This window comes from Oncorhynchus kisutch, linkage group LG11, assembly GCF_002021735.2.
Source record: "Oncorhynchus kisutch isolate 150728-3 linkage group LG11, Okis_V2, whole genome shotgun sequence".
Classification (NCBI taxonomy): Eukaryota; Metazoa; Chordata; class Actinopteri; order Salmoniformes; family Salmonidae; genus Oncorhynchus; species Oncorhynchus kisutch.
This window is the reverse complement of record NC_034184.2, coordinates 12541343-12568574: the sequence shown is the minus strand read 5'-3', so window position 1 is coordinate 12568574 and position 27232 is coordinate 12541343. Positions and strand designations below refer to the sequence as shown.

Sequence of the window (27232 nt, the reverse complement as noted above, 5' to 3'; positions counted from 1 at the left end):
CGTGAGCCACTGCCTGTTCACCCCGCTATCATCCAGAAGGCGAGGTCAGTACAGGTGCATCAAAGCAGGGACCGAGATACTAGAAAAACAGCTTCTATCTCAAGGCCATCAGACTGTTAAACATCCATCAATGGCACAGAGAGGCTGTTGCCACTTTAATAAATGGATCACTAGTCACTTTGATAATGCCATTTTAATAATGTTTACATATCTTTACTCATCTCATGTCTATATATTGTATTCTATACCATCTATTGCATCTTGCCTAAGCTTCTCGGTCATCGCTCATCCATATATTTATATGTACATATTCTTATTCCATCCCTTTACTTAGATTCGTGTGCATCAGGTAGTTGTTGTGGAATTGTTAGATATTACTGCACTGTCGGAACTAGAAGCACAAGCATTTCGCTACACTCGCATTAACATCTGCTAACCATGTGTGTGTGACCAACAAAACTTGATTTGATCTTGTTAAAGTGCAGTGTGTTTGACTGTGCATATTAGATGTACTTGTGGGGATACTTTTTGATTTAAAACAGGGTTGGGGAACTGTGATGTGGTGGGGGGCACAAACAAACAGAACTCATCATGAGGGGCCGCAGTGGCTCCACTGACTCTTGTGTGGGTGAGACTGCTGGGTCTCTTAGCAACAGTGGCTACATTCATGTCACTACTGTGGATCAATGTTCCCGCTTATTTTTTTCAGGCACGGAGCAAATTTTAGTTCTTGTGAGCGGAATGTTTTGTGCAACCTCCGGTGCGCATTCACAGTGAACACTGAGGCTGTACCCTTAGTTTCAGACTGTAGTCAATAGGCCATTGTGGCTATCTTAGCATAATGTAGGCTTACCAACAAAACCAATGGATCAAATTCCATAACATTTTCATTTTAGCTTTTGATGCAGGCCCACATTGCACGAGACTTTTAAAAACGTTTTTACTTTATGAAGGGCTTGACATTAATTCATAATTGTTTTACTTGGATTTTTTACATGGGCAAATTAGGTGACTGTAAATTGCATTGCGTTGTATTGTGTCGTATGATGTAATCCCAGGCTCAATCTTGCAAAGTTAGTTGTGTTTTGGTTTGTTGCATTGAAAAGGGATTGATATAATGTTAATTAGTGAAGTTCAGTCTCTTGCGTCTCTGCCCGGCCTGGCATTACTTCTGGAGGACGTGCACGGCCACGCACGCAGTTTACAGGGAACATTTGCTCTAGACCATGTATGAACATGTTTACTATTATCCAGCAGATGTAAACAATAAAGTTATTCTATTATTTAAATGAAGGAACTGACTGCAAAGGAATGAAGAGAGACATTTTTCTATCCATGTAGAGCATCAACAAGGCTCGAGGTTCACAGAAAACCCCAGATATTTTCAGCGGTATGGTGTTGGTTACAGATAACTTTTGTTTTCACAACAACCCAAAAAAATGGAGTGTGAGAGTTCATGTATAGCCATGTACCCCACTTTACCGAGACGCTCGTCAAATCTTTGTCCTTTAAGTTGGTACATCGGTACATGTTGGTGCTGGTTCAGAGTCCAGAGGCGAGGCAGTGAAAGGATGTTGCTGCCATGCCAATACCAACATGTCAGGATTGTTCCACTTAGCTGTAGATGGATGTGGTTTGAAATGGCTGAATGGAGCTGATGGTGGAACGGGAGCCATTCATCAAACACTGGTTATGAGGTTATTGGTAGCTATGGTTACCCAACTGTTTGTTTTGCTCCCCCTAAAGCCGTTCCATTCCCACTGTTTCAAACCACCATCATGACGTGATTTCCAGATTATAAGGCAGTAGGGGAACTCTGGATTTGATGCATTCAGCTTCTTTCTTATTATGACTGTTGTTTAAAACAATTATTTCACTCTCACACACATGCATCACTAGCTCCTAAATGAATAACATGGGTAGAGAGCTCTTCCAGATGGTAGATTCTATATTAGACCTTCCATACCACCACGCCCAGTATGTTGAGGAGTCATGCCATTGATGCCAACCTGGTAATCATGTTGAGTTGAGAAGAACACTGTTATCCCAGGGCATGTTGTAACATTCTTCACTGTTTTTAAAATGTAGTAGTAAAGGTTGATTCAGCCTTTTTCATCGCTTCCCTTTGTGTCTTGTTAAAATAAAACAAATAAACCTGGATCCTCTTCTCTTTTCCCATGCAGATATCACGTGACATCACCGTGGGATGATAACTTCTCCTGCTGGTTGCCAGGGACACCCCTGACCCCCCCAGACCCCCTGTGGAGATGGAGCCCCAGGGGCTGTTCGGAGCAGAGGGGGATTGTGGGATGTTGGGTCTGCTGGTGCCCAGTCCCCAGAGTGAGGCGTTTACCCATGAGCTGGAGAAGCTGTCCCTACATCCCAGTAACAACCTACACCCCCTCAATGAACGCAAGAACGGTGAGTGGGGAGGAAAGACACACACACAGTGAAACAGACTCAGTGGTTATATAGTCAGTCATTATAAGGAATCGGCTGTCTAGCATGCATTGCAGGCTAACCATTACTCACACAGCCCAGTTGTTGTTCTGGCAGCTCTATGGGTCTGGCTAAGGCACTGATGAATGAACACATGATTGCTGGGTTGAACAGGGCTTTAGAAACGCCATTCTGTTTGCCAGGTCCTAATGACAGCTTAGATGGCTTAAATGAGAATTCCACTCAAAAACGATCTCTCGTTAGTCCATTGTTGCTATAGTCCCACATTATTTTTGCATGTCAGCAATAGATGATATATAAAGCGCTGCGTTCCAATGAGTCCCTATTGAGCAGTGAATGGGCTATCAACCAGATTACTCTTTCTCCGTATTCCCAAAGGTGTCTACAGCATTGTAGCGTAGTTTTACGCATTTATGTTGAAGAATACCCGTAAGCGGCTACATTGCGTAAGTGGTCACCTGATGCTCCCAGAGAGATTCTTGCGTAAAATACAGAGGTAGCCATTACTCCATTCGGTCCTACTGAAAAACGAATTGTCCCGATGGATATATTATCGAATAGATATTTGAAAAACACCTTGAGGATTGATTATAAACAACGTTTGCCATGTTTCTGTCGATATTATGGAGCTAATTTGGAATATTTTTCGCCGTTTTCGTGACTGCAATTTCTGGGCGATTTCTCAGCCAAACGTGAAGAACAAACAGAGCTATTTCGCCTACAAAAATAATATTTTTGGAAAAAAGGAACATTTCCTATCTAACTGGGAGTCTCGTGAGTGAAAACATCCGAAGCTCATCAAAGGTAAACGATTTAATTTGATTGCTTTTCTGATTTACCTGCTGCTAGCTGGACAAAATGCTATGCTAGGCTATCGATAAACTTACACAAATGCTTGTCTAGCGTTGGCTGTAAAGCATATTTTGAAGATCTGAGATGACAGGGTGATTAACAAAAGGCTAAGCTGTGCCTCAATATATTTCATTTGTGATTTTCATGAATAGGAATATTTTCTAGGAATATTTATGTCCGTTGCGTTATGCTAATTAGTGTCAGGCGATGATTACGCTCCCGCATGTGGGATGGGGAGTCACTAGAGAAGTACTGCAGTGCATCTCCTCCTCATGGACTGCACCAGAGTTGCCAGTTCTTGCTGTGAGATGTTACCCCACTCTTCCACCAAGGCACCTGCAAGTTCCCGGACATTTCTGGGGAGTAGTATGGCCCTAGCCCTCACCCTCCGATCCAACAGGTCCCAGACGTGCTCAACGGGATTGAGATCCGGGCTCTTTGCTAGCCATGGCAGAGCACTGAAATTCCTGTCTTGCAGGAAATCCCGCACATAACTAGCAGTATGGCTGGTGGCATTGTCATGCTGGAGGGTCATGTCAGGATGAGACGGCAGGAAGGGTACCACATGAGAGAGGAGGATGTCTTCCCTGTAACGTACAGCAATGAGATTGCCTGCAATGACAACAACCTCAGTCTGATGATGCTGTGACACACCGCCCCAGACCATGGCGGACCCTCCACCTCCGAATTGATCCCGCTCCAGAGTACAGGCCTCGGTGTAACGCTCAATCCTTCGTTGATAAACGCGAATCCGACCATCACCCCTGGTGAGACAAAACTGTGACTAACAATGAAGAGCACTTTTTGCCAGTCCTGTCTGGTCCAGCGACGGTGGGTTTGTGCCCATAGGCGACATTGTTGCCGGTGATGTCTGGTGAGGACCTGCCTTACAACAGGCCTACAAGCCCTCAGTCCAGCCTCTCTCAGCCTATTGCGAACAGTCTGAGCACTGATGGAGGGATTGTGCGTTCCTGGTGTAACTCAGGCAGTTGTTGCCATCCTGTACCAGTCCCGCAGGTGTGATGTTCGAATGTACCGATCCTGTGCTGGTGTTATACGTGGTCTGCCACTGCGAGGACGATCAGCTGTCCGTCCTGTAGCGCTGTCTTAGGCGTCCCACAGTACGGACATTGCAATTTATTGCCCTGGCCACATCTGTAGTCCTAATGCCTCATTGCAGCACTTTCACACAGATGAGCAGGGACCCTGGGCATCTTTCTTTTGGTGTTTTTCAGAGTCAGTAGAAAGGCCTCTTTAGTGTCCTAATTTTTCAGAACTGTGACCTTAAATGCCTACGGCATTTACACACACACACACACACACACACACACACACACACACACACACACACACACACACACACACACACACACACACACACACACACACACACACACACACACACACACACAGTACCAGTCAAAAGTTTGGACACACCTACTCAAGGATTTCTTTATTTTTTACTATTTTCTACATTGTAGAATAATAGTGAAGACAAACTATGATAGCACATATGGAATCACATAGTAACCAAAAATGTGTTAACCTCTAGCGAAGAGCAATCCCGTATCCGGGAGCGTAATCATAGCCTCAAGTGCATTACCATAACGCAACTTTTCCTATTCATGAAAATCGCAAATGAAATGAAATAAATATATTCAAACACAAGCTTAGCCTTTTGTCAACAACACTGTCATCTCAGATTTTCAAAATACGCTAGACAAGCATTTGTGTAAGTTTATCATGGCATAATGATATGCTAGCTCTGCTGGCAGCAGGCAACATTTTCACAAAAATAAGAAAAGCAACCAAATTAAATCATTTACCTTTGAAGAACTTCAGATGCTTTCACTCAGGAGACTCCCAGTTAGATAGCAAATGTTTCTTTTTTCCAAAATAATATTTTTGTAGGCGAAAAAACGTCCCGTTTGTTCATGCTGCTTGGCTGAGAAATCGACCGAAAAATACTTCAACTATAACGCTGAACTTTTTTCAAAATTAACTCCATAATATCGACAGAAACACGGCAAACATTGTTTAGGATCCATCCTCAAGGTGTTTTTAACATATGTATTTGATAATATATCCGTCGAGGCAGTTGGTTTCTCATAAGAAACGTTTGGAAAAATGGCTACCTCAGTATTTTACGCAAGGTTTTCTCCGGGAGACACAATGCGACCACTCGCCCTATATGGTCTCTTACAGCCATTCTCCAATGGAAATGCCTAAAAAGACGTCACAATGCTGTAGACACCTTGGGGAAAACGTGGAAAACGTAAGCTGACTCCTAGCTCCTTCACAGCCATATAAGGAGTCATTGGCATGAGGCGGTTTCAAAAAATGCGGCACTTCCTGATTGGATTTTTATCTGGGTTTCGCCTGTAACATCAGTTCTGTGGCACTCACAGACAATATCTTTGCAGTTTCGGAAACGTCAGAGTGGTTTCTTTCCAAAGCTGTCAATTATATGCATAGTCGAGCATCTTTTCGTGACAAAATATCTTGTTTAAAACGGGAACGTTTTTCATCCAAAAATTAAAAGAGCGCCCCCTATATCCAACTAGTTAAACAAATCCAAATATATTTGAGATTCTTCAAAGTAGCCACCCTTTGCCTTGAAGACAGCTTTACATGCTCTTTGCATTCTCTCAACCAGCTTCATGAGGTAGTAACCTGGAATACATTTCAATTAGCAGGTGTGCCTTGTTAAAAGTGAATTTGTGGAATTTCTTTCCTTCATTTATCCAATCAGTTGTGTTGTGACAAGGTAGGGGTGGTATACAGACGATAGCCCAATTTGGTAAAGGCTATGATGAATGGCTCTCATGGGTTTCATCATAGCGCTTGATGGTTATTTCAGTTTTGATGTCTTCACGATTATTCTACAATGTAAAAATAAAGAAAAACCCTGGAATGAGTAGGTGTGTCCAAACTTTTGTGTGTGTGTACACAACAGGCCTACAAGTCCTCAGTATAGCCTCTCTCAGCCTATTGTGGACAGTCTGAGCACTGATGGAGGGATTGTGCGCACACACACACATTTATATTTACACACACACACATAAGTATTTTTTTACCCTTTTTTTCTCACTAATTTCATGGTATCCAATTGGTAGTTAGTCTTGTCCCATCGCTGCAACTCCCGTCCTCGAAACACGACCCTGCCAAGTCGCACTGCTTCTTGACACACTGCTCGCTTAATCCGGAAACCAGTCGCAACAATTTGTCTGAGGAAACACCGTACTACTGGCATCCGAAGTCAGCGTGCATGCGCCTGGCCTGCCACAAGGAGTCGCTAGAGCGTGGTGGGACAAGGACACCCTAAGTTTTTTAAGTATATATATATATATATAACAGAAATACTGCCGGTATGACTCATTTTGCGTCATGTAATGCTACATTTAGAAATTGTAATTGCTCAACCGTCGTATGCTTACGCTCACATCTCTCTATTTTCCCAGAATGCATCGCTCCCTTTGCAACACAGGGACAGGGCAGATATAGGGCATGACAATGACATTAATACATGCTGTTACCTAAATCGTTAACTATCGAGATAACTAAGCTATATGTTTTGAATTTGCTATCTAGTCAGTCTGTCTATCATTATTTATTTTATAGGCTAGCCTACCTGCTGCTGCAATGCCTGCGCCTGGACTTTTCATAAACATATGAACCCTGTTTGCTGACCAAAAATGTGCTATAAATCGGCAAATGACTCACTAACTAACAAGGAATTTCAACAAATGTGACTGCACGCGTCTCCGTGATTGAAAGACTGCCAATGCCTCTCAATGCAATAATTATATTCCGATGAGCTCTTCAGAGATTGAGAGAACAGTGTACAACACATCACATCAAGAGGGTTTTAATCCAATTCTGATAGGACTAATTGTTTGATATTGTGATTTATTTATTTTTTTACTTGTCCATTCGGGACAACTTCAGACTACATTCTGCTTGCTAGACATGTTATTATTATTTGGACTTGTCGCGGACAAGGGGATAAGCATTAATGTCAAGCCCTGATACATCTCTTCCCACACATCACCTGCACTTCAGACATTGAGAAACTGGAGAAACTACATACTGTTAAAAGATTAACCACATGGGAGTTGTGAACGTGTCAGACACCTTGGAATCCTGGTCAGAATCTCTTACCCTCATAGCTGACCTGGACTGAGTTCACTGAGCTGACCCATATCTTAGGAAACATTGCAGAGACTGTCTGTGTTTGCATGTAAACGGTCTGTGTGTGTGTGTCTGTGTGTTAACTCAGCCCTACATAGACCAGTGTTTACATAACACTATGACTGACAGTCTGGTCAGGGTGTTCCCCAGAGGTCAGTGTTATTACTCCATTGAAATGTGAATCAGCCAGACAGACCCTAGTGTCACTTAGCTAGTGTTATGACTTTCTGTTCTCCTAAAAGATGCTGTAAAGGGTGATGGGCGATCACTCACTGCAAGGGTTAACTTGAACCAATCCTTTTCTGCCTCTTGTTTCTTACTGATGGGTTGATTGCTACTGACTGATGACAGATACAATCCATCAACTGAAGCATACCGACAGAAACAGTCAGAGAGCGAGAAAGCGAGTGAAACAGGGAGGGGGCAGTGGTTGATCTGCCTACAAGAGAGAAATTGTGTGAGAGAGAGAGAGAGAGAGGAGTATTAGAGTAGCGCATTGAGAGAATATCAAAGCATGCATATCCTGGCAGACTTGGAGTCTGGTGGTTCATCTCTCCTGTAGCTCTCTGTGAACTAACAGACGGACATATGGGACGATAGTTAGTCTGTAGCATTCAGACCTTCCAGAGCTCCCTCAGCTCTGTCCTGCGTGGCTGATATTAACTATGGCTTGTCTGAATGTGGAGACCCCCTCCGTCTACAGGGACCGATTCAGATCAGGTGACTCGCTCGCTCGCTCGCTCACTCAGCAGCCTCTTATTACCTTTGCTTGTTTGTGGTTCTGGAGTATCAATTTGTTGAGACATAGTGTTTTGTGTAGGGTGTGGTTTAGACCCCTGTATAGGCCATCTGAGTGTATAGGCCAGATACATTAGGAGATTCTCCACTTATTCTGTTGTTTCTTCGGTTGTGGCTTTTTTGGCAGTGGCGCATTCAGTGAGACTTGTGATTCAGGGAGCGAGGGGCATTTCCATGTAAAAAGCTCCAATAGCACTAATATGTGAAGTTTATCAAATTTGGTGTCAAATGAAAGCTAAGATTCTATATTTTGGGGAAATTAATCCCTATATACAGTACTAGTCAAAGGTTTGGACACATCTACTCATTCAAGGGTTTTTCTTTATTTTTACTATTTCTACATTGTAGAATAATAGTGAAGACATCGAAACTATGAAATAATACATATGGAATCATGTAGTAACCAAAAAAGTGTTAAACAAATCAAATATACTTGTATTTGAGATTCTTCAAAAAGTAGCTATCCTTTGCCTTGACAGCTTTGCACACTCTTGGCATTCTCTCAACCAGCTTCAATACCTTTCCAACACTCTTGAAGGAGTTCCCACATATGCTGAGCACTTGTTGGCTGCCTTTCCTTCACTCTGCGGTCCAACTCATCCCAAACCAGCTCAATTGGGTTGAGGTCAGGTGATTGTGGAGGCCAGGCCATCTGATGCAGCACTCCATCACTCTCCTTCTTGGTCAAATAGCCTTTACACAGCCTGGAGGTGTGTTGGGTCATTGTTCTGTTGAAAAGCAAAATGATAGTCCCACTAAGCGCAAACCAGGTGGGATGGTGTATCGCTGCAAAATGCTGTGGTAGCCCTGCTGGTTAAGTGTGCCTTGGGAACCACACATGCGGAGATCATCTGTTCACCTACTCTGCGTTTCACAAAGTTAGAGCTTGGAACCAAAAATAAAACATTTGGACTCATCAGACCAAAGGACAGATTTCCACCGGTCTAATGTTCATTGCTCGTTTCTTGGCCCAGGCAAGTCTCTTCTTCGTATTGGTGTCCTTTAGTAGTGGTTTCTTTGCAGCAATTTGTCCATGAAGGCCTGATTCACGCAGTCTCCCCTGAACAGTTGATGTGTCTGTTACTTGTAGGAATAAGCGAAGGTTTAGATTTCTGAACAAACAGATGGAAAAGGGGTCTCAGACAACATGTAGCAGAAAAAGTATTTTGAAATACATCAATACACATTAATGTTGAACTAATATCAACACTTAGATTTCGTTTTGGAGCATTTTTTTCTGCCTTCTGTAACTTTAAGAAACATTGCCTCGGGCCTTGTAATTCTGCCCCAATATCTTTAAGATATTTTCTAATATCTTTCCCTCGTGAGGAGGGAGGACAATGAAAGTTCACAGAAGTACAAGCAAAGGTAGACCTTTTGATTTTACTAATAAAAACAATTTGGTTTATGATTTATTAAGTGATTAAAACATGTAATTCTGTTACCAAATCAGTAACAGAATGACCAAAAAAACATTTAACAGAATGACTGCAACTGAATTGGCTACAATGGGAATTCATAGTAGTCACAAACCCACAGTTGGGTCACCTGCTACTGTCCTTCCTTCCACTGGCATACTGTTGTGTTCAGCTCATAACTGTTTTCTTTCTGTCACATGGTCAAATCAAGACTGTTAAACCTCTCCCTCTCTCTCCAGTTAATGTCACCTCTCCCAGCTCTTACTGATACCTAACCATGCTCTTACTAACTGGCTCTTACTAACTGGCTCTTACTAACCGGCTCTTACTAACCTGACACCGAGCAATGCAAAACACTCACCAGAAAACATTTTTGTAACAGAATCCGTTCTATAATGTGGTAAATCAAACTTCTCTTTCGGGGGTTGCTGTGAGACAAACTACCGCTGAAAAGCAGCATTTATTTTGACTGTCCGGATATACAAAAAAAAGTAATTATTTGAATAGTAAAATCTTTTCAAAATCCCATCCCTACTATACAGTAGAGTACAGTAAAGCACACGAGTACAGTATAATTTACAGTAGTGTACTGAACTATACTCTGTTTCACTGTATTGTAGACCTCTACAAGTCTGGTTCATCCTTGGGAGAAATTTCCAAACGCCTGAAGGTACCAGGTTCATCTGTACAAAAAATAGTACGCAAGTATAACACCATGGGACCATGCAGCCGTCATACCGCTCAGGAAGGAGAGATGAACTCCTGGAGATTAACGTACTTTGGTGCGAAAAGTGCAAATCAATCCCAGAACAACAGCAAAGGACCTTGTGAAGATGCTGGAGGAAACAGGTACAAACGTATCTATATCCACAGTAAAACGAGTCCTATATCGACATAACTTGAAAGGCTGCTCAGCAAGGAAGAAGCCACTGCTCCAAAACCGCCATAAAATAATCCAGACTACGGTTTGCAACTGCACATGGGGACAAAGATCGTACTTTTGGAGAAATGTCCTCTGGTCTGATGAAATAAAAATAGAACTGTTTGGCCATAATGACCATCGTTATGTTTGGAGGAAAAAGGCGGAGGCTTGCAAGCCGAAGAACAACATCCCAACCGTGAAGCACGGGGGTGGCAGCATCGTGTTTTGGGGGTGCTTTGCTGCAGGAGGGACTGGTGCACTTAATTAACTAGATGGCATCATGAAGAGGGAAATTGATGTGGATATATTCAAGTAACATCTCAAGACATCAGTTAAAGCTTGGTCGCAAATGGGTCTTCCAAATGAAAAATACTTCCAAAGTTGTGGCAAGATGGCTTAAGGATAACAAAGTCAAGGTATTGGAGTGGCCATCACAAAGCCCTGACCTCAATCCTATAGAAAATCTGACCCACTGGAAATGTGTTGAAAGAAAGCTGAAATAAATCATTCTCGCTACTATTATTCTAACATTTCACATTCTTAAAATAAAGTGGTGATCCTAACTGACCTAAGACAGACAATACATTTTTACTAGGATTAAATGTCAGGAATTGTGAAAAACTGAGTTTAAATGTATTTGGCTAAGGTGTATGTAAACTTCTGACTTCAGCTGTATGGTTTGTTAAACTTTGCAATGATTGGTTTTTTTTGGCTGTCTTTTAAAGTGAAAAATCGTAATCCGTGTCATTCTGTTACTGTGGAATTGCCCAGAGTGGATGGGAGTTTGGTTCTCAGGGTCAGATGAAGTGTCGGTCTGTTTGATCAGAATGACTCCGAGATCACAGGCTACTCAGCATTCTGTTAATGCAATGATGTGTCACATTGGGAGGTTTCACCACTCTAAATTGTACAACTCAATGATGTTCTGTATTGAGGTAGTAGGGTTGTTTTTGATCTGGGGAATCAATTTGGTTTCTTGGTTGCAGTAATGTTGTTTATTGTAACAGGAAGGAAACACAGAGCTGTTATGGTAATCAATGTAGTCAAGTACATTTGAACTTTTTTCGCTGTTAAAAAAAATGAATTCTTGCATGTTTAGTTTAGATAAAATCGCAATTCTCCCTGATTTCTGATCGTGTACAATTTTCCAAAGACCATAGAATGAAACAGTTTTAAGGAATGACATTATTGTTCAGATAAGGGATTAAAGTGAGACCAGTCACGTTCTTAATGAATGGTCGAACTGGGTTAGCGAAGGACATTCCTTTGGTCAGTTTTATGTGGTCACACTGCTGGCCAGAGTGGAAACGAGTAGTAGTTGTTGATGGCCGTGGGGGTCCTAACTCCCCTGGTATGTGTCTAGCGGTCTATCAGAACCACAATCTGCTCCGAAACCTCAGTTACTCATGATGACTCCAGACCCTCCGATGCAGGCCGTCTGGTTGTTTACTGAAGGGTCTACCCTTCTCTCTCTCTCTCTCTCTCTTCTCCAACAGTCCTTCAGCTGAGGCTACAGCAGAGACGTACCCGCGAGCAGCTGGTAGACCAGGGCATAATGCCACGTGAGTATGGGCACTACCACTTCATAAAGTCATAATGTAATTATCTGTCTCTTGATGAAGCTGACATGTGTTTCTGTCCATGCAGCTCTAAAGAGCCCAGCAGCATTCCATGAGCAGATACGCAGCCTGGAGAGAGCCCGGGTAAGAGCTCAGCCTTGCAAATACATTCCTTTAATATATTCAGTAACTTCTTACATTGAAATGACTTGACAATGCCCTGACCCCCTGTTCCCTTCCCCAGACTGAGAACTTCCTGAAGCACAAGATTCGCAGCCGACCAGAGAGATCTGAGCTGGTCAGAATGCACATCCTCAAGGAGACTGGGGCAGAGCCCTCCTTGCAGGCCACCCAGATGAAGCTGAAGAGGGCCAGGCTGGCTGACGACCTGAATGAGAAGCTGGCTCAGCGCCCCGGTCCCATGGAACTGGTAGAAAAGAACATTCTGCCTGTAGAAGCCAGCATCAAGGAGGCCATCATTGGTGAGGGAGAGGAGAGAGAGAGAGAGAGAGGGGTTGAGAGGAAGATGGTGATATGGAGCCGTATGTATCAAGTCTTAGTGTAGGAGTGCTGATTTATGATCAGTTTTGTCTTTCTGGCTCATAATGAATAAGATTAGATGGACAGTCGATGATCCTAGATCAGCACTAAACGGGCCCAGATCACACAATTCTTAGGCCTCTTCATTCACCTTTCTCTCTTTTTAACGTGGCCCTTAGTTAGTGTTCTGTATTAATGTTGACTGTGTTGGTCCCTCAGTAAACTACCCCAAAGCACTGGACGCCTACGGGTTTGAGGAGGACAGCGGGGATGCCCCGTCTCCAGAGCAGCCGGCCAGCCACGAGTCCCAGGCCGCCGCACCCTCCCCTGGGGAACCACGGGCCCTGGAGACCCCCTGTCCACCACCGCTGCCCACCATAACCAACAACCATACCATCCTACAGGTAGGGACTAGGGAGGATCTTTATCCACTCAAATATCCTCTTGAAGGACAATACATATGCTTCATCATACCTAGTGTTGCAAAGGGAGGGTATATTACGGGAAACTTTCTAAGTTTACCAGTAAACTACCAGAATTTTGGTAGCTTTCAAGGTTTTTTGGGGAATTGTAAAATTATGTCTAGTAGCTTTTTAGGTTTCTACAATTAAAATAATCAAATGGCATGATAAAAAAAAAAGTATGACAAAGCTGTAAAACATCAATATAAACCAGTAACTTATTCAATACCCTTGGTGTCCCATGTAGCTCAGTGGGTAGAGCGTGGCACTTGCAACGCTGTGAGTTTGATTCCCATGGCGGACCAGTATGAAAATGTATGCACTCACTACTGTAAGTTGCTCTGGATAAGAGCATCTGCTCAATTACTAAAATGTAAATGTAATAATGAGTTTTAATATGAGGGTTTCAGCATGGAACATCCTTTATCATTTTTATACACTTATTTATTTGACTATGTCAATATGACTTCGTTGTAAATGTTTTGGCGCCAAACTAGCAGTTGTGAAAAAAGTTAGTTGAAACGTTGCAGAATTAATAGAAAAATAATGCCACTGTTGCTTTTTTCATTAATTAGGCAGTTTTCTCTTGAACCATATGGTCTAGCCACTAGAAATGCATGAACAATATGGACACAGGTATAAAAAATGAATATTATAAATGACTGAAGATTCCGTTAACTTTGGTAAATTACTGGTCACTTTGCGTCCCTAATATATTTTTTATTTATTTTACCTTTATTTATTTTACCTTTATTTATTTGACCTTTATTTATTTTACCTTTATTTATTTTACCTTTATTTATTTTACCTTTATTTATTTTACCTTTATTTATTTTACCTTTATTTATTTTACCTTTATTTATTTTACCTTTATTTATTTTACCTTTATTTATTTTACCTTTATTTATTTTACCTTTATTTATTTTACCTTTATTTATTTTACCTTTATTTATTTTACCTTTATTTATTTTATTTTTTTCAATTTAAAGTTTTATTAAGTTTTCTTGTTTTTCAATCAACCAACAAAACACATTCCACATTCACAGATGTGACAGGCTTTAAAAACACATTCCACATTCACAGATGTGACAGGCTTTAAAAACACATTCCACATTCACAGATGTGACAGGCTTTAAAAACACATTCCACATTCACAGATGTGACAGGCTTTAAAAACACATTCCACATTCACAGATGTGACAGGCTTTAAAAACACATTCCACATTCACAGATGTGACAGGCTTAAAAAAATTAAAAGTCAAAAAATATAATAATAATACATTTGAAAAAATAAAAAATAAAAATGCAATTAAAATAAATGATAAAGTCAAATAAAAACATGTATTTTTCTTAATCTATTTATTTTCCTTGGTGCATATATAAATACATACATACATAAATACGTACATACATACATACATACGCACACGTACTCAAAAACAAAATTAAAATAAAAACACAAACACAAGAGCCTTGATAGTGCTGCTGCAAGTGTTATATTTTACCTTTATTTAACTAAGTCAGTTAAGAACAAGTTCTTATTTTCAATGACGGCCTAGGAACAGTGGGTTAACTGCCTTGTTCAGGGGCAGAACGATAACGATAATACCCCTCATTCTTTGTCTACCCCTGAAGGATTGTAATAATTCAGAATTGAGCTAAATAAAATTAACTTGAAACATAGGCTTACCTGTCATTACTGAAATGTTAATGTTTTCCTCTCTTCTTTTTCTGTCCCAGCCCTTCCCTGTTGTCACCCAGGCAACAGCAGACTTCCTCAAAGCTCTCTCCACCAATGAGCCACCAGTTAGTCGCCCAGCTCCCGCACCTCAGCCAATCACCACTGTTGCTTCTCAAAAGCCAGGGCCCACCCTAGTGAAAGTAAGCAGGCACATTATTCTGTCTACTGTTTAGTGAAGTAGACTTTCCAAAAATAAAAGTTCACATTGAAACAAAAGCTCAGTCTTTGAACTAGCATTGAATCCAAATCACAGAATAAATAAAGGTGTTTTATATTTTTTAAATCTTTCTATACTCAAATCTGAATTCAATCATTAATTAATTCACTTCTAAACACATATTGTCAGAGTTGACCCTGTTCATTAAAACAAGTCTAAGACTAACCAAACTACTATAACGTGTGAAATGGGAGACAACACACAGCCAATCAGTTGTACTAAAAGACACCAACTGACCTTTCAAATCAAATCAAATCAAATTTTATTTGTCACATACACATGGTTAGCAGATGTTAATGTGAGTGTAGCGAAATGCTTGTGCTTCTAGTTCCGACAATGCAGTAATAACCAACAAGTAATCTAGCTAACAATTCCAAAACTACTACCTTATAGACACAAGTGTAAGGGGATAAAGAATATGTACATAAAGATATATGAATGAGTCATGGTATAGAGCGGCATAGGCAAGGTACAGTAGATGGTATTGAGTACAGTATATACATATGAGATGAGTATGTAAACAAAGTGGCATAGTTAAAGTGGCTAGTGATACATATATTACATAAAGATGCAGTAGATGATATAGAGTACAGTATATACGTATACATATGAGATGAATAATGTAGGGTATGTAAACATTATATTAGGTAGCATTGTTTAAAGTGGCTAGTGATATATTTTACATAATTTCCCATCAATTCCCATTAAAGTGGCTGGAGTTGAGTCAGTGTGTTGGCAGCAGCCACTCAATGTTAGTGGTGGTTGTTTAACAGTCTGATGACCTTGAGATAGAGTGTACAGACTGACCCTGTACTCTACCTGGGTTCATTTCTTCAGTTCTTAACTGGATTGTGCCCAGTAGTAAAAACATGACTTTTCACCCAAAAAGGAAATCCTTTTTTAGATGACTGTTGTTTTTATGTCAATGTATTTTAGTTTTTATTTTGTGTAGAGAGCATCTCGTGTCATATTGTTATGCAATTCTGTTTTATATAAATAACTTGTAGCTTTGAAGCATGTACATCTTCTTTATCTTGGCGTTTCTCCTCCTCTCATCCCACAGCAGAGCCTGCCCAGGCAGCCCGGGGAGAGGAATCGCAGTAAGAAGGGCAAGGAGCCCAAGCCCCGGATCAAGAAGTTAAAGTACCACCAGTACGTCCCCCAGGACCAGAAACAGGAGGCCAGCGAAGCCCCCATGGACTCATCCTACGCCAAGATCCTCCACCAGCAGCAGCTCTTCCTCCAGCTGCAGATCCTCCACCAGCAGCAGCAGCACTATAACTACCACACCATCCTCCCAGCACCCTTAAAGTAGGATATTACTGTAATTTCAGGGACAAAGTATGTTCATAATCACTTCTGACACTCCTAGGGGCAAATCCTAAGTTCTACTTTGTCAATGGGAGACCAAGTGAAAATGTTATTTAAATGGACCGGATCCGTCTACCTGTTGTTCAAACTAAGGTTTACAAGAGAACGTTATGTTAGCTGGAAAGTACCTAAAAAGCAACCCAGCTGTTGTTGTTTCCAATGGCCCAAATGGCAAATGGACAATTAGCTAGTTTCCAATAACAAATCGTCTGTAATGATATTAATAACCTGCAGGATGTTGTCTTAGTGGGAGTCCAAGGCCCATTAGAACTGTGTATGTCAGTTATTGTTGGAACTCTGCATTGTTCCATTTACTGACTGTGTACTGAGGCACCAGGCAGAGGAACCTCCTTAGTTCCCTTCATATTGCTAACAGTCTTTCTCTCTCTCTCTCTCCCACATTTCCCTTCTCCCTCCTTCGTCATCTCTCACTCCACCATCTTTACTCTCCCTCCTTCCCCTTGTTTTGCTTCCTCTCTTCCTTCAGGCCTGTAGCTGAGGGTCAGAGCAGCACTGTGAACGGTCTGCCAACCTCTATAGTGGTGTCCCTACCGCCTGCCGTCACTGTCCCGCCTCCCACCCCTGTCCGCCCAAACAGCCTATCCAACCGCAAGCCTGGCCACCTGCCCCCCAACCTGGAGGACATGAAGGTGGCCGAGTTGAAACTGGAGCTGAAGTGGCGAAGCCTCCCTGTGTCAGGGACCAAGACTGATCTCATTGAGAGGCTGAAGCCTTACCAGGAGAGCACCAGCACCCCAGCTCTGACCCCCGGCCCGAACACCCTTCCATCCTCAGTCCCCACGGAGGTCAGCTCATCCCCCGCACTTTTCCTAGCTGCCCATCAGTTGGCACCAGAGAGCATGAGCTCCACACCCCCAGTATCCCCAATCCCCACATACCTCTCCACCTTTAGAGACAACAGAGGAGTGTCCGATCTATTTTGCGACCCCCAGAGGGTTAGTCCCGGTCGTGCAGGCGTGGGGATGTCCCCCCAGAGGCCGGGTGTCCCGGAGGAGAATGACCCGCGGCTCCATGAGAAGGAGCGTCAGATCAAGGAGCTGATGAGGAAGCTGGAGCAGGAGCAGAGGCTAGTGGAGGAGCTGAAGATGCAGCTGGAGGTGGAGAAGACCCAGCTTCTACAGGGACCCTCCACAGACCCTGTCCCCATGATCCAGATCTCCAACAAGGTCAAACTGGAAGACAGGGTCCTCCCTAACTGCTCAGCCATGGTTACTGCAAACATGGCTCCCCAGACTCACCCCCACTCTCTTTCCACTGTGGTAAAGCTGGAGGATGTGCTCTGCAACTCCCATCCCCCGCACCAGCCCTACCTCACCCCCACCCTGCCCCAGTTCTTTATGAGCCACCAGGGGGCAGTGTCCCAGGTTGTAGGTCAGCCTGGCACCCAGACCCTGCTTGCAGCCCAGGATAGCACTACTCAGATCCTCCTGCCTGTCCCCCAGGCTACGATATCAAATCAAGCCCCAGGCCTGATCCAGGCCTCAGTGCCCCAGGTACACACCACCAAGATGGAGACTCGGCAAGCCTCAACTCAACAGCAGATACTTAATCATAACCACATGCTGCAGGTAAGTCAGATCACACCATGGACCAGTTCCTGGAAAAGATGGATCTGAAACCTGCTTGAAATGAGATCTAGTAGAATTGGTGATGAAGTTAAGGTTAACCCCTTATTGTGTGTCTCTCTTCTACAGACTTTCACAGCGTGTAACGGCCCTGGCTCTGGGATGGTGGAGAACCAGACAGGGCCTGACATGCATCCCCAGTGTTTCCTGAGAAGCTCCCCAGATAACAGGCTCTCTCCCCGGGGGGCTTCACCCAACCCCATCCTCTCCAATGGGCCTGTCAACAAGGTACACTTAGGTGTATTATTGGGAAAACATCATCCTCTAGGCTAAATGTGATGCAAAATACACATTGTAAACCATCAACCTTTCCAGTTCCGCTTTCTCCCTCAAATCCTGTTAAATATTACATTGGTTATATGAGTCGTTGTTATAGACAAGGTAGGCTGTGATGGTTATAGACAATGCAGGCTGTGATGGTTATAGACAAGGTAGGCTGTGATGGTTATAGATAATGCAGGCTGTGATGGTTATAGACAAGGCAGGCTGTGATGGTTATAGACAATGCAGGCTGTGGTGGTTATAGACAAGGCAGGTTGTGATGGTTATAGACAAGGCGGGCTGTGGTGGTTATAGACAAGGCAGGCTGTGGTGGTTATAGACAAGGCAGGCTGTGGTGGTTATAGGCAAGGCAGGCTGTGGTGGTTATAGACAAGACAAGGCAGGCTGTGGTGGTTATAGACAAGGCAGGGCAGGCTGTGGTGGTTATAGACAAGGCAGGCTGTGGTGGTTATAGACAAGACAAGGCAGGCTGTGGTGGTTATAGACAAGACAAGGCAGGCTGTGGTGGTTATAGACAAGACAAGGCATGCTGTGGTGGTTATAGACAAGACAAGGCAGGCTGTGGTGGTTATAGACAAGACAAGGCAGGCTGTGGTGGTTATAGACAAGACAAGGCAGGCTGTGGTGGTTATAGACAAGACAAGGCAGGCTGTGGTGGTTATAGACAAGACAAGGCAGGCTGTGGTGGTTATAGACAAGACAAGGCCGGCTGTGGTGGTTATAGACAAGACAAGGCAGGCTGTGGTGGTTATAGACAAGGCAGGCTGTGGTGGTTATAGACAAGACAAGGCAGGCTGTGGTGGTTATAGACAAGACAAGGCAGGCTGTGGTGGTTATAGACAAGGCAGGCTGTGGTGGTTATAGACAAGACAAGGCAGGCTGTGTTTGTTCAGTGTTTTTATCTTCCTTTTCTTCCTCCAGTCCCCCTCTCCGTCTCCATCCCAGCCCAGTTTCATCCTCCAACCCTCCTCCCTCGTGACCCAGCCCCCCATGACCAGGGAGCCCCCTCGCTACGAGGATGCAGTCATACAGACACGCAACCTGAAGCAGGCCAAAAACCTCACACAGGTGAACACACACACTCATACAGTGGTGTAAAGTACTTAAGTAAAAATACTTTAAAGTAGTTTTGGGGGTATTTGTACTTTTCTATTTCTATTTTTGAAAACGTTTACTTCACCACTTTCCTAAAGAAAATATTGTACTTTTTACTCCGTACATTTTACCTGACAACCAAAAGTACTCGTTACATTTTGAAGGCTTAGCAGGACAGGAAAATGGTCCAATTCACAGACTTATCAAAAGATTTGGCGGACTCACTAAACACACATGCGTTTGTAAATTATGTCTGAGTGTTGTAGTGTTCCCAAGTCTAAAAAAAGGAGGAGTTCAGAATTCGGCCATCAGCTGCATTGAGTACTGCAGTGCATCTCCTCCTCATGGACTGCACCAGATTTGCCAGTTCTTGCTGTGAGATGTCACCCCACTCTTCCTGCAAGTTCCCGGACATTTCTGGGGTGAATGGCCCAAGCCCTTACCCTCCGATCCAACAGGGTCCCAGACGTGCTCAATGGGATTGAGATCCGGGCTCTTCGCTGGCCATGGCAGAACATTGACATTCCTGTCTTGCAGGAAATCACGCACAGAACGAGCAGTATGGCTGGTGGCATTGTCATGCTGGAGGGTCATGCCAGGATGAGCCTGCAGGAAGGGTACCACATGAGGGAGGAGGATGTCTTCCCTGTAACCTACCACATTGAGATTGCCTGCAATGACAACAAGCTCAGTCTGATGATGCTGTGACACACCGCCCCAGACCATGACGGACCCTCCACCTCCAAATCGATCTCGCTCCAGAGTACAGGCCACGGTGTAACGCTCATTCCTTCGACGATAAACGCGAATCCGTCCATTACCCCTGGTGAGACAAAACCGCGTCTCGTCAGTGAAGAGCACTTTTCGCCAGTCCTGTCTGGTCCAGCGACGATGGGTTTGTGCCCATAGGCGATGTTGTTGCCAGTGATGACTGGTGAGGACCTGCCTTACAACAGGCCTACAAGCCCTCAGTCCAGCCTCTCTCAGCCTATTGCGGACAGTCTGAGCACTGGTGGAGGGATTGTACTTTCCTGGTGTAACTCAGGCAATTGTTGTTGACATCCTGTACTTGTCTCGCAGGTGTGATGTTTGGATGTACCGATCCGGTGCATGTGTTGTTACACGTGGTCTGCCACTGCGAGGACGATCAGCTGTCCGTCCTGTCTCCCTGTAGCGCTGTCTTAGGCATCTCACAGTACGGACATTGCAATTTATTGCCCTGGCCACATCTGCAGTCCTCATGCCTCCTTGCAGCATGCCTAAGGCACGTTCACACAGATGAGCACGGACCCTGGGTATCTTTCTTTTGATGTTTTTCAGAGTCAGTAGAAAGGCTTCTTTAGTGTCCTAATTTTTCATAACTGTGACCTTAAATGCCTTCGGTCTGTAAGCTGTTAGTGTCTTAACGACCGTTCCACAGGTGCATGTTCATTAATTGTTTATGGTTCATTGAACAAGCATGGGAAACAGCGTTTAAACCCTTTACAATGAGATCTGTGAAGTTATTTTGATTTTTACGAATTATATTTGAAAGACAGGGCCCTGAAAAAAGGGACTTTTCTTTTTTTGATGAGTTTAGTATTTTACTGGGTGAATTTCACTTTTTCTTGAGTCATTTTCTATTAAGGTATCTTTTACTTTAGTATGATAATTGGGTACTTTTTCCACTACTGCACTCATACAATAACACACACACATTCATAAATATATGAGGTGCTCTCCGAAGTCCTGAGGGAATGTATTGCTATTGGTCACACCTCAGAGACTGTAATGCTATTGGTCATGCATCTCCACCCCCTTACCTTATTGTCTCTTTCTCAGGTTTCCACGGCAAATAGCCAGCAGATGGACGACCTATTTGACATCCTGATTCAGAGTGGAGGTGAGAGTTCACAGCATCAGGAAAGGTTTACACCTTTAGCTCCTTGTCCTAACCCTGAAGGGACTGACTTAGTAATGACTATCTGGTCTTTTCATCTCTGTAAACAGTGATAAGGCTGCACTCTTTTTCAACATTAACATTAAAGAAGCCTGTGTTTTAATATAACTGATTAATTTCTCCCCATCTTCTGTTTCGTCCAGAGATCACTCCTTTCATCCAGCAGCCGGACCTTCTGTCTCTCAGCACCAAGACTGTTCCTGTCACAGCCAACATCACTACCCTCCCTGTCAACACCGCCCTGTCCAGGCCTCCTCCACAGATCCAGGTAGCTCCCCCTCCCATCTCGCCCGTCGACCCCCTCCATCTCCCAAGCCTGGCCTCCGTGACCTCAGACAAGCTGTTGGAGGTCTTCCTTGAGGGAACCCTGAACGATCTGTCCCCAACCACGGACCCCCGCACCCTGGGTCTGATCGAGGATCTGCAGTCCCAGCTTCTGGATCAACCCTACTCCCCCATGGACACCTCGGAGCTGTCCTTCTGCGACTCCATGTCTCCCCCCTCCTCCCTCAATGTGGGCATGTCTGACACAGCCCTGGACAACATGGAGTGGCTGGACCTAACCATGCCGCCCAGCCCTGCGGGGGGGCTTACGCCACTGGGGATTCCTTCAGACTTCCTGGATATACACGACCTGCAGCTGCACTGGGACTGATGGAGAGATGGATAAGGACAAGAATGGAGGGGAAAGGAGGAAAAGGATGGAGGGACCGAGAGAAGAGGAGGATAGCAGTGGTTGAGGAAATTAAAAAGGATAGAGGCACTATCCTCTATCCTCTATCCTCTATCCTCTGTATAAGAAATCCGGACTTGGTTAGTCAGGTTATAGTCCTGGTGCATTTTAAAACTTATTTTTTAATACAAAATTGTCTTGTTTATTTTTTGCTACCATGTCCTAGGATTGGCCAGCCGGTGATGGGGGCATTGGGTGTTGCTTAATAGAGTAGTGGGGCCAGAGCCAAATGAACAAGGATGCAGACATTATGGAAATATCCTGTAAATAATGGAGATATTTCAATCAGAACAAGGTTAGATGTTCCCTCAGCCCTCCTGGAGTTTTCATTGGGTTGAACTCCTGACAACTCCTGACAGTCAGCCTGTACGGTGGTCAGCTTGCCTTGCGGTGAACACGTGGATGTGTTAACTTAGCATGCGTTTCACATCAGTCATATTACAGGGTCTTCATCTACAGCAATTTCTCTGTGGACGCATGCTGTTTGGTTATTACAGATCTGTTGTACACAAGCCACGACAGACAGCATACCTGACAGATGTAAACCTGACAGAGTACAAGGCTGTGTTTAACACTGGTCTTTTATTGCAACATACCTATATTCTGATACATATTGTATTGGTTGAGACAGTTGGACTATTTTAAGCAATGAACTGAACTGACGACGAGAACAAAATCACTCCTATTGGACAAGGAGGAGTAGTCTCCTCCCACTATGAGCTATGCACTAAGGAGGCGGGCCTTACATCGCCTTCATCTCACAAGGAAATGTGAATCACAGATAACGATTTTGTAGATTTAATGGTTTATTGAAACAATGTTGATCCACTTGTTGGTTATCTCAGTGTACTAGCGCCTTCAGTTCAAGTCTAAGTTGATCCATCTGAATGTAAATGGAGACTTTACATTGTTGGCAGCTTTATCTTCTGAAAGACAACTGATGTATCAGTGGAGAGGGACCAAATATGGTATCACACAGGTACACTACATACAGGTTAATGTGTGTACTTACTGTATGCTAGCCTGGTTCCATCTCTGTTTGTGCTCTTGCCAACTCTGTTACTCATTGTCAAGCCAGATATGTTTGGCATAGCAATGAGTGACAAGAAGGTGGCATGATAGCCTGAGTGCCAGTCTTTTTGTGCCAACTGTATTCTCCCGTGTATGACATGTTTTAATGTGGCTGCGTGACCTCTGGAGAACAGAGGTGTTATACTTTTCTGTCTGTCCTGAATTCTCAATTCTGTCTGTCAACTTTGTCTCTGTGTGTCAGTGGTTCTGTCTCTGTGTGAGAAAGTATGCATGTGTCTAGAGCTGGGCGAAATGGCCTAAAACCAGGGGCGCAACTTTGGTTTTAGAAGTGGGGGGGACATAATAATTACTATTATTATTACATTTTTTAATACAGTCGAATAATCACATTCAAATGATAAAACGGAGGGACAATGTCTCCCGGGGTAGACATGTCTCCCCCATCCCCAGTGAAAGTTGCGCCCCTGCCTAAAACTCATTTCTATTATTTTTCAAACTTATGGCCCAATATATGTATCAAAACACATGTTTATGTTTTCTCTAAGCTTTGTTGTACAATTAAAGGTCAAATACACTACATTTAAAACAGTTACCAATATTCTAATCAATTCAGAGCTTGGTAAATTATACAGAGGCTGAATATATGCCTTCCACAAACATGAGACCCACTAATATTTACATTATTTTATCAAAATAGTTGTACTTGCTTTTATTGCAATTATCACTGATCTGGATTTCAGGTCTGTCTATAAAAAGGCCCTTTTTGTTACAAATGTAACCATAACCATGCATAATGCACATTCACTAATCATGTAGCAGGCATTATAGAAAATGAACACGGGTCTCATAAACAATCTCTCAAGCACAAGCCCACGTGCTCGTGAGTAGTCAGCTAATATTTATATTTCAAGTTTAGCCAACTTAGATCTAGTTAGAATTTGACAAGTTCTGAATTCAGCTAACAAGTCAAAACCGTTGTAATTGTTATAAACACAACCTGTCCGTCTCCAACTGTTTGAACAGCATAGTAGCCTGTCCACTTTGTTCAGATGTTGAGATCAAGTGGCCTACCTTATTTTGCAGAATGAGAGTGAGTTGCCAAATCCTTATATAATTGTTTTATGTGTATTGCATATTTATAAAACACAGACTAAACAGCTAGTATAGCAATCTTTATTTGACTAAAATGCTGCTAGCGTTACCGTAATGCGTGCGACAAACTGAGCATTCATTTTCCAGAATGAATGTTCATTGTTACATCTGTTTTAGAAGTGTCTTCTCTGCACGAAATTTGAAGAGTTGAAACGTTTCGAAAGGTTTACAACTTCTCTATTACAGTAAAATAATATCTCCATGTGTTTCGGTATCCATATGACTGATTTATGTTGGACCAAACCTCAAATGCAAATGACGAGTTGAAACCATTTGACAGAGAGGAAGAAGTGATATCTCATCGTTGTTGTTGTGAGTGGTGGTGGGAGGTCCTTGGGAGAAAGAGGTGAAGCGAAATCTATCCAAAATAAGCCCAATGCATTTCTATGCGCTTATTTTGAACCTGAGCTTGTCGCCTGCCTTCCCGCTTTTGCGACAACGACTCCCATTGTTAGGGCTGAGACATCTCTTCATTATATACAGATCTCTGGTGTAAATGGGAAGGAGCGAACGAGACGAGATCAAAAAGACAACATGAGAACAAGCGGACATAAATGCTCATAAAAATGAAAAATAAAACTTGAACTCGAATTAATGTTAAAAACCAGAATTCGATATATCGCCCAGCCCTATATGTCTGTCTATAAGTAAGAGTCCCTTATGTCTGTGTGTCTGCATGTGTGTCAGGGTGTCTTCTTGAATGCACGTTTTAATAAGTGTCTGATATCGGGCTATATTTGTCTCTGTCGCTGAGTTGGCTGCAACTCATTTGAGTCCTCTTCATTTCTATGAAGTTGGACGTTCATCAGACAGCACTATCTTTGCCAAGTGAGCACATTTTACAGGCTGAGATTTTAAAAGGTTTGGCTTTTCTCTGACTGTTCCACCTGTCCTGTTTGGTTATATGGTCAAAACGCATACAGACACCCCCAGTGGTGTGCCCAGCATACAGGGTAAACTACAAGGGACTACGCCGTAGCTTCTGGCATAGCTACCATTTTGTGGATGAATTCTACCATGAAGATGCTGATTATATGTATGATACATTGAAACTAGGGTTGTGTAGTTCTTCTACCTGGCATATCATGCCAAACGAGTTACTAATATTCAGTATCCAAATATTATTCTGATCAATATTGTATAGAATGAATACGGTTGTACTGTACGGCACTTTAGAATGCCATGGCTTTTATTTTTCTGTCATTGTTCGAACAATCATTCTTATCCAACAAGTCAAACACTAATAATCACCTGTGGGCAGGTAATAATGCCAAATACTATACACACGGTCTCTGACCATTGGGAACCAAATATTCGTAACGGTGGTTTAGAGCTAATAAGGAATTATTTGTTTTTCAATTGTTCAATTGTTGCCTAACATCAGTTAATATCTACTGTTGACCAACAAAAATTATCGTATTTCTAAAATGTTACAAAATCATATTTTTTTTCTGTATATACGCAAGAGGAATATTACTGTAAATTACTGTAAAGATTACTGGCCAATGGTGCGCCGCCCTATGGGACTCCCGATCACGGCCGGTTATGACACAGCCTGGGAACGAACCAGGGTCTGTAGTGACGCCTCTAGCACTGAGATGCAGTGCCTTAGACCAGTTGGTGCATTTTAACATTTTTGTCAGTACTTTAGAACGAGATGTCATAGTACATCAGATTCGTCTTCAGCACTTGTCATATCAACATGTTGATCATTGCAAGCAAATATTGATTTGGGCCTACCTAATTCTGTGTTTTCTGTACTGTACTGTCTCGCATTCAACCGCTGTTCTTTGTCTGAATTGTTGTAACTAGTAAGACATCTGCCAAGTCTCTGTCATCCTCTGTATGCCATACATACATTTTGCACATTGTGTACATATTTATATAGATGTCATGCATATTTTTATACATGTGTAGCACAGCCATGTGCTATTTTGCAAATAATATGAAAAAATATGTTTATATATTGTATGTATACTGTATGCTTTTAGGCTTCAATAAAACGTGGTTTATTGTGAAAGTCTCCTAACATCTGTGGCTGGAGGCTCAGGTGTGATTTGGTTCTGGGCTGCTGAGATTATTGTGACCGTACATTTTTACTGTGAATATCTTTTGAACTGTTCAGCTGTCAAAGCAAACAGCATCATACTCCATTGTATTATTATGTAAAAGTAGGAAAACATTTGAGGAATTATTACATTTAGAAGTGATAACATGTAGTTCCACAAGATTCATCAAAACACTTGAAGGAGAAAAGAACATTGTTGTATATAATCTGGTCTGTCAACAACATTTGTCAGGTTAATTCGGGGGCGTTGACCATTTTCACAGTAAAGAAAGGGGAAGTAGAATATACAGGCCATTTGCATGACCAATACGTTGATTAGGCTTCAATAGTACCATTCTGATACGCTCTCTGGGAAGTACCCTTAATCAAGCTTGGCTTGGGGGGGGGGTAAGGTGGAGTAAGGATAGGAGGAGAACAGGGAGGGGTGGTGGAGATAAGCTTGGCTTGGGGGGGTAAGGGGGAGTAAGGATGGGAGGAGAACAGGGAGGGGTGGTGGAGATAAGCTTGGCTTGGGGGGGTAAGGTGGAGTAAGGATGGGAGGAGAACAGGGAGGGGTGGTGGAGATACGCTTGGCTTGGGGGGGTAAGGTGGAGTAAGGATGGGAGGAGAACAGGGAGGGGTGGTGGAGATAAGCTTGGCTTGGGGGGTAAGGGGGAGTAAGGATGGGAGGAGAACAGGGAGAGGTGGTGGAGATAAGCTTGGCTTGGGGGGGTAAGGGGGAGTAAGGATGGGAGGAGAACAGGGAGTGGTGGTGG

The 27232-nt window shown here is 43.0% G+C and overlaps 1 protein-coding gene across 1 annotated transcript; it reads left to right on the top strand.

Annotated features, from left to right (window-relative positions):
• The first annotated feature begins 1353 nt into the window (after positions 1-1353).
• LOC109898934 (myocardin-related transcription factor B-like) lies at positions 1354-27232 on the top strand. The gene is made up of 12 exons (XM_020493987.2): positions 1354-2421; positions 12138-12203; positions 12289-12344; positions 12445-12682; positions 12960-13144; positions 14942-15082; positions 16223-16470; positions 17018-18119; positions 18246-18404; positions 19380-19526; positions 21375-21435; positions 21636-27232. Exons 1-12 carry the CDS (start codon positions 2268-2270, stop codon positions 22145-22147), a joined length of 3069 nt encoding a protein of 1022 aa, XP_020349576.1. The 5' UTR covers positions 1354-2267; the 3' UTR covers positions 22148-27232.

Bases quoted from the DNA above. Each gene is read 5' to 3' on its own strand.
- LOC109898934 (XM_020493987.2), top strand. From the start codon at position 2,268: ATGGAGCCCCAGGGGCTGTTCGGAGCAGAGGGGGATTGTGGGATGTTG. The intron at 12,204-12,288 runs GTGAGTATGGGC...CTGTCCATGCAG, and splicing joins AGACCAGGGCATAATGCCAC to CTCTAAAGAGCCCAGCAGCA. The intron at 16,471-17,017 runs GTAGGATATTAC...CTCTTCCTTCAG, and splicing joins ATCCTCCCAGCACCCTTAAA to GCCTGTAGCTGAGGGTCAGA.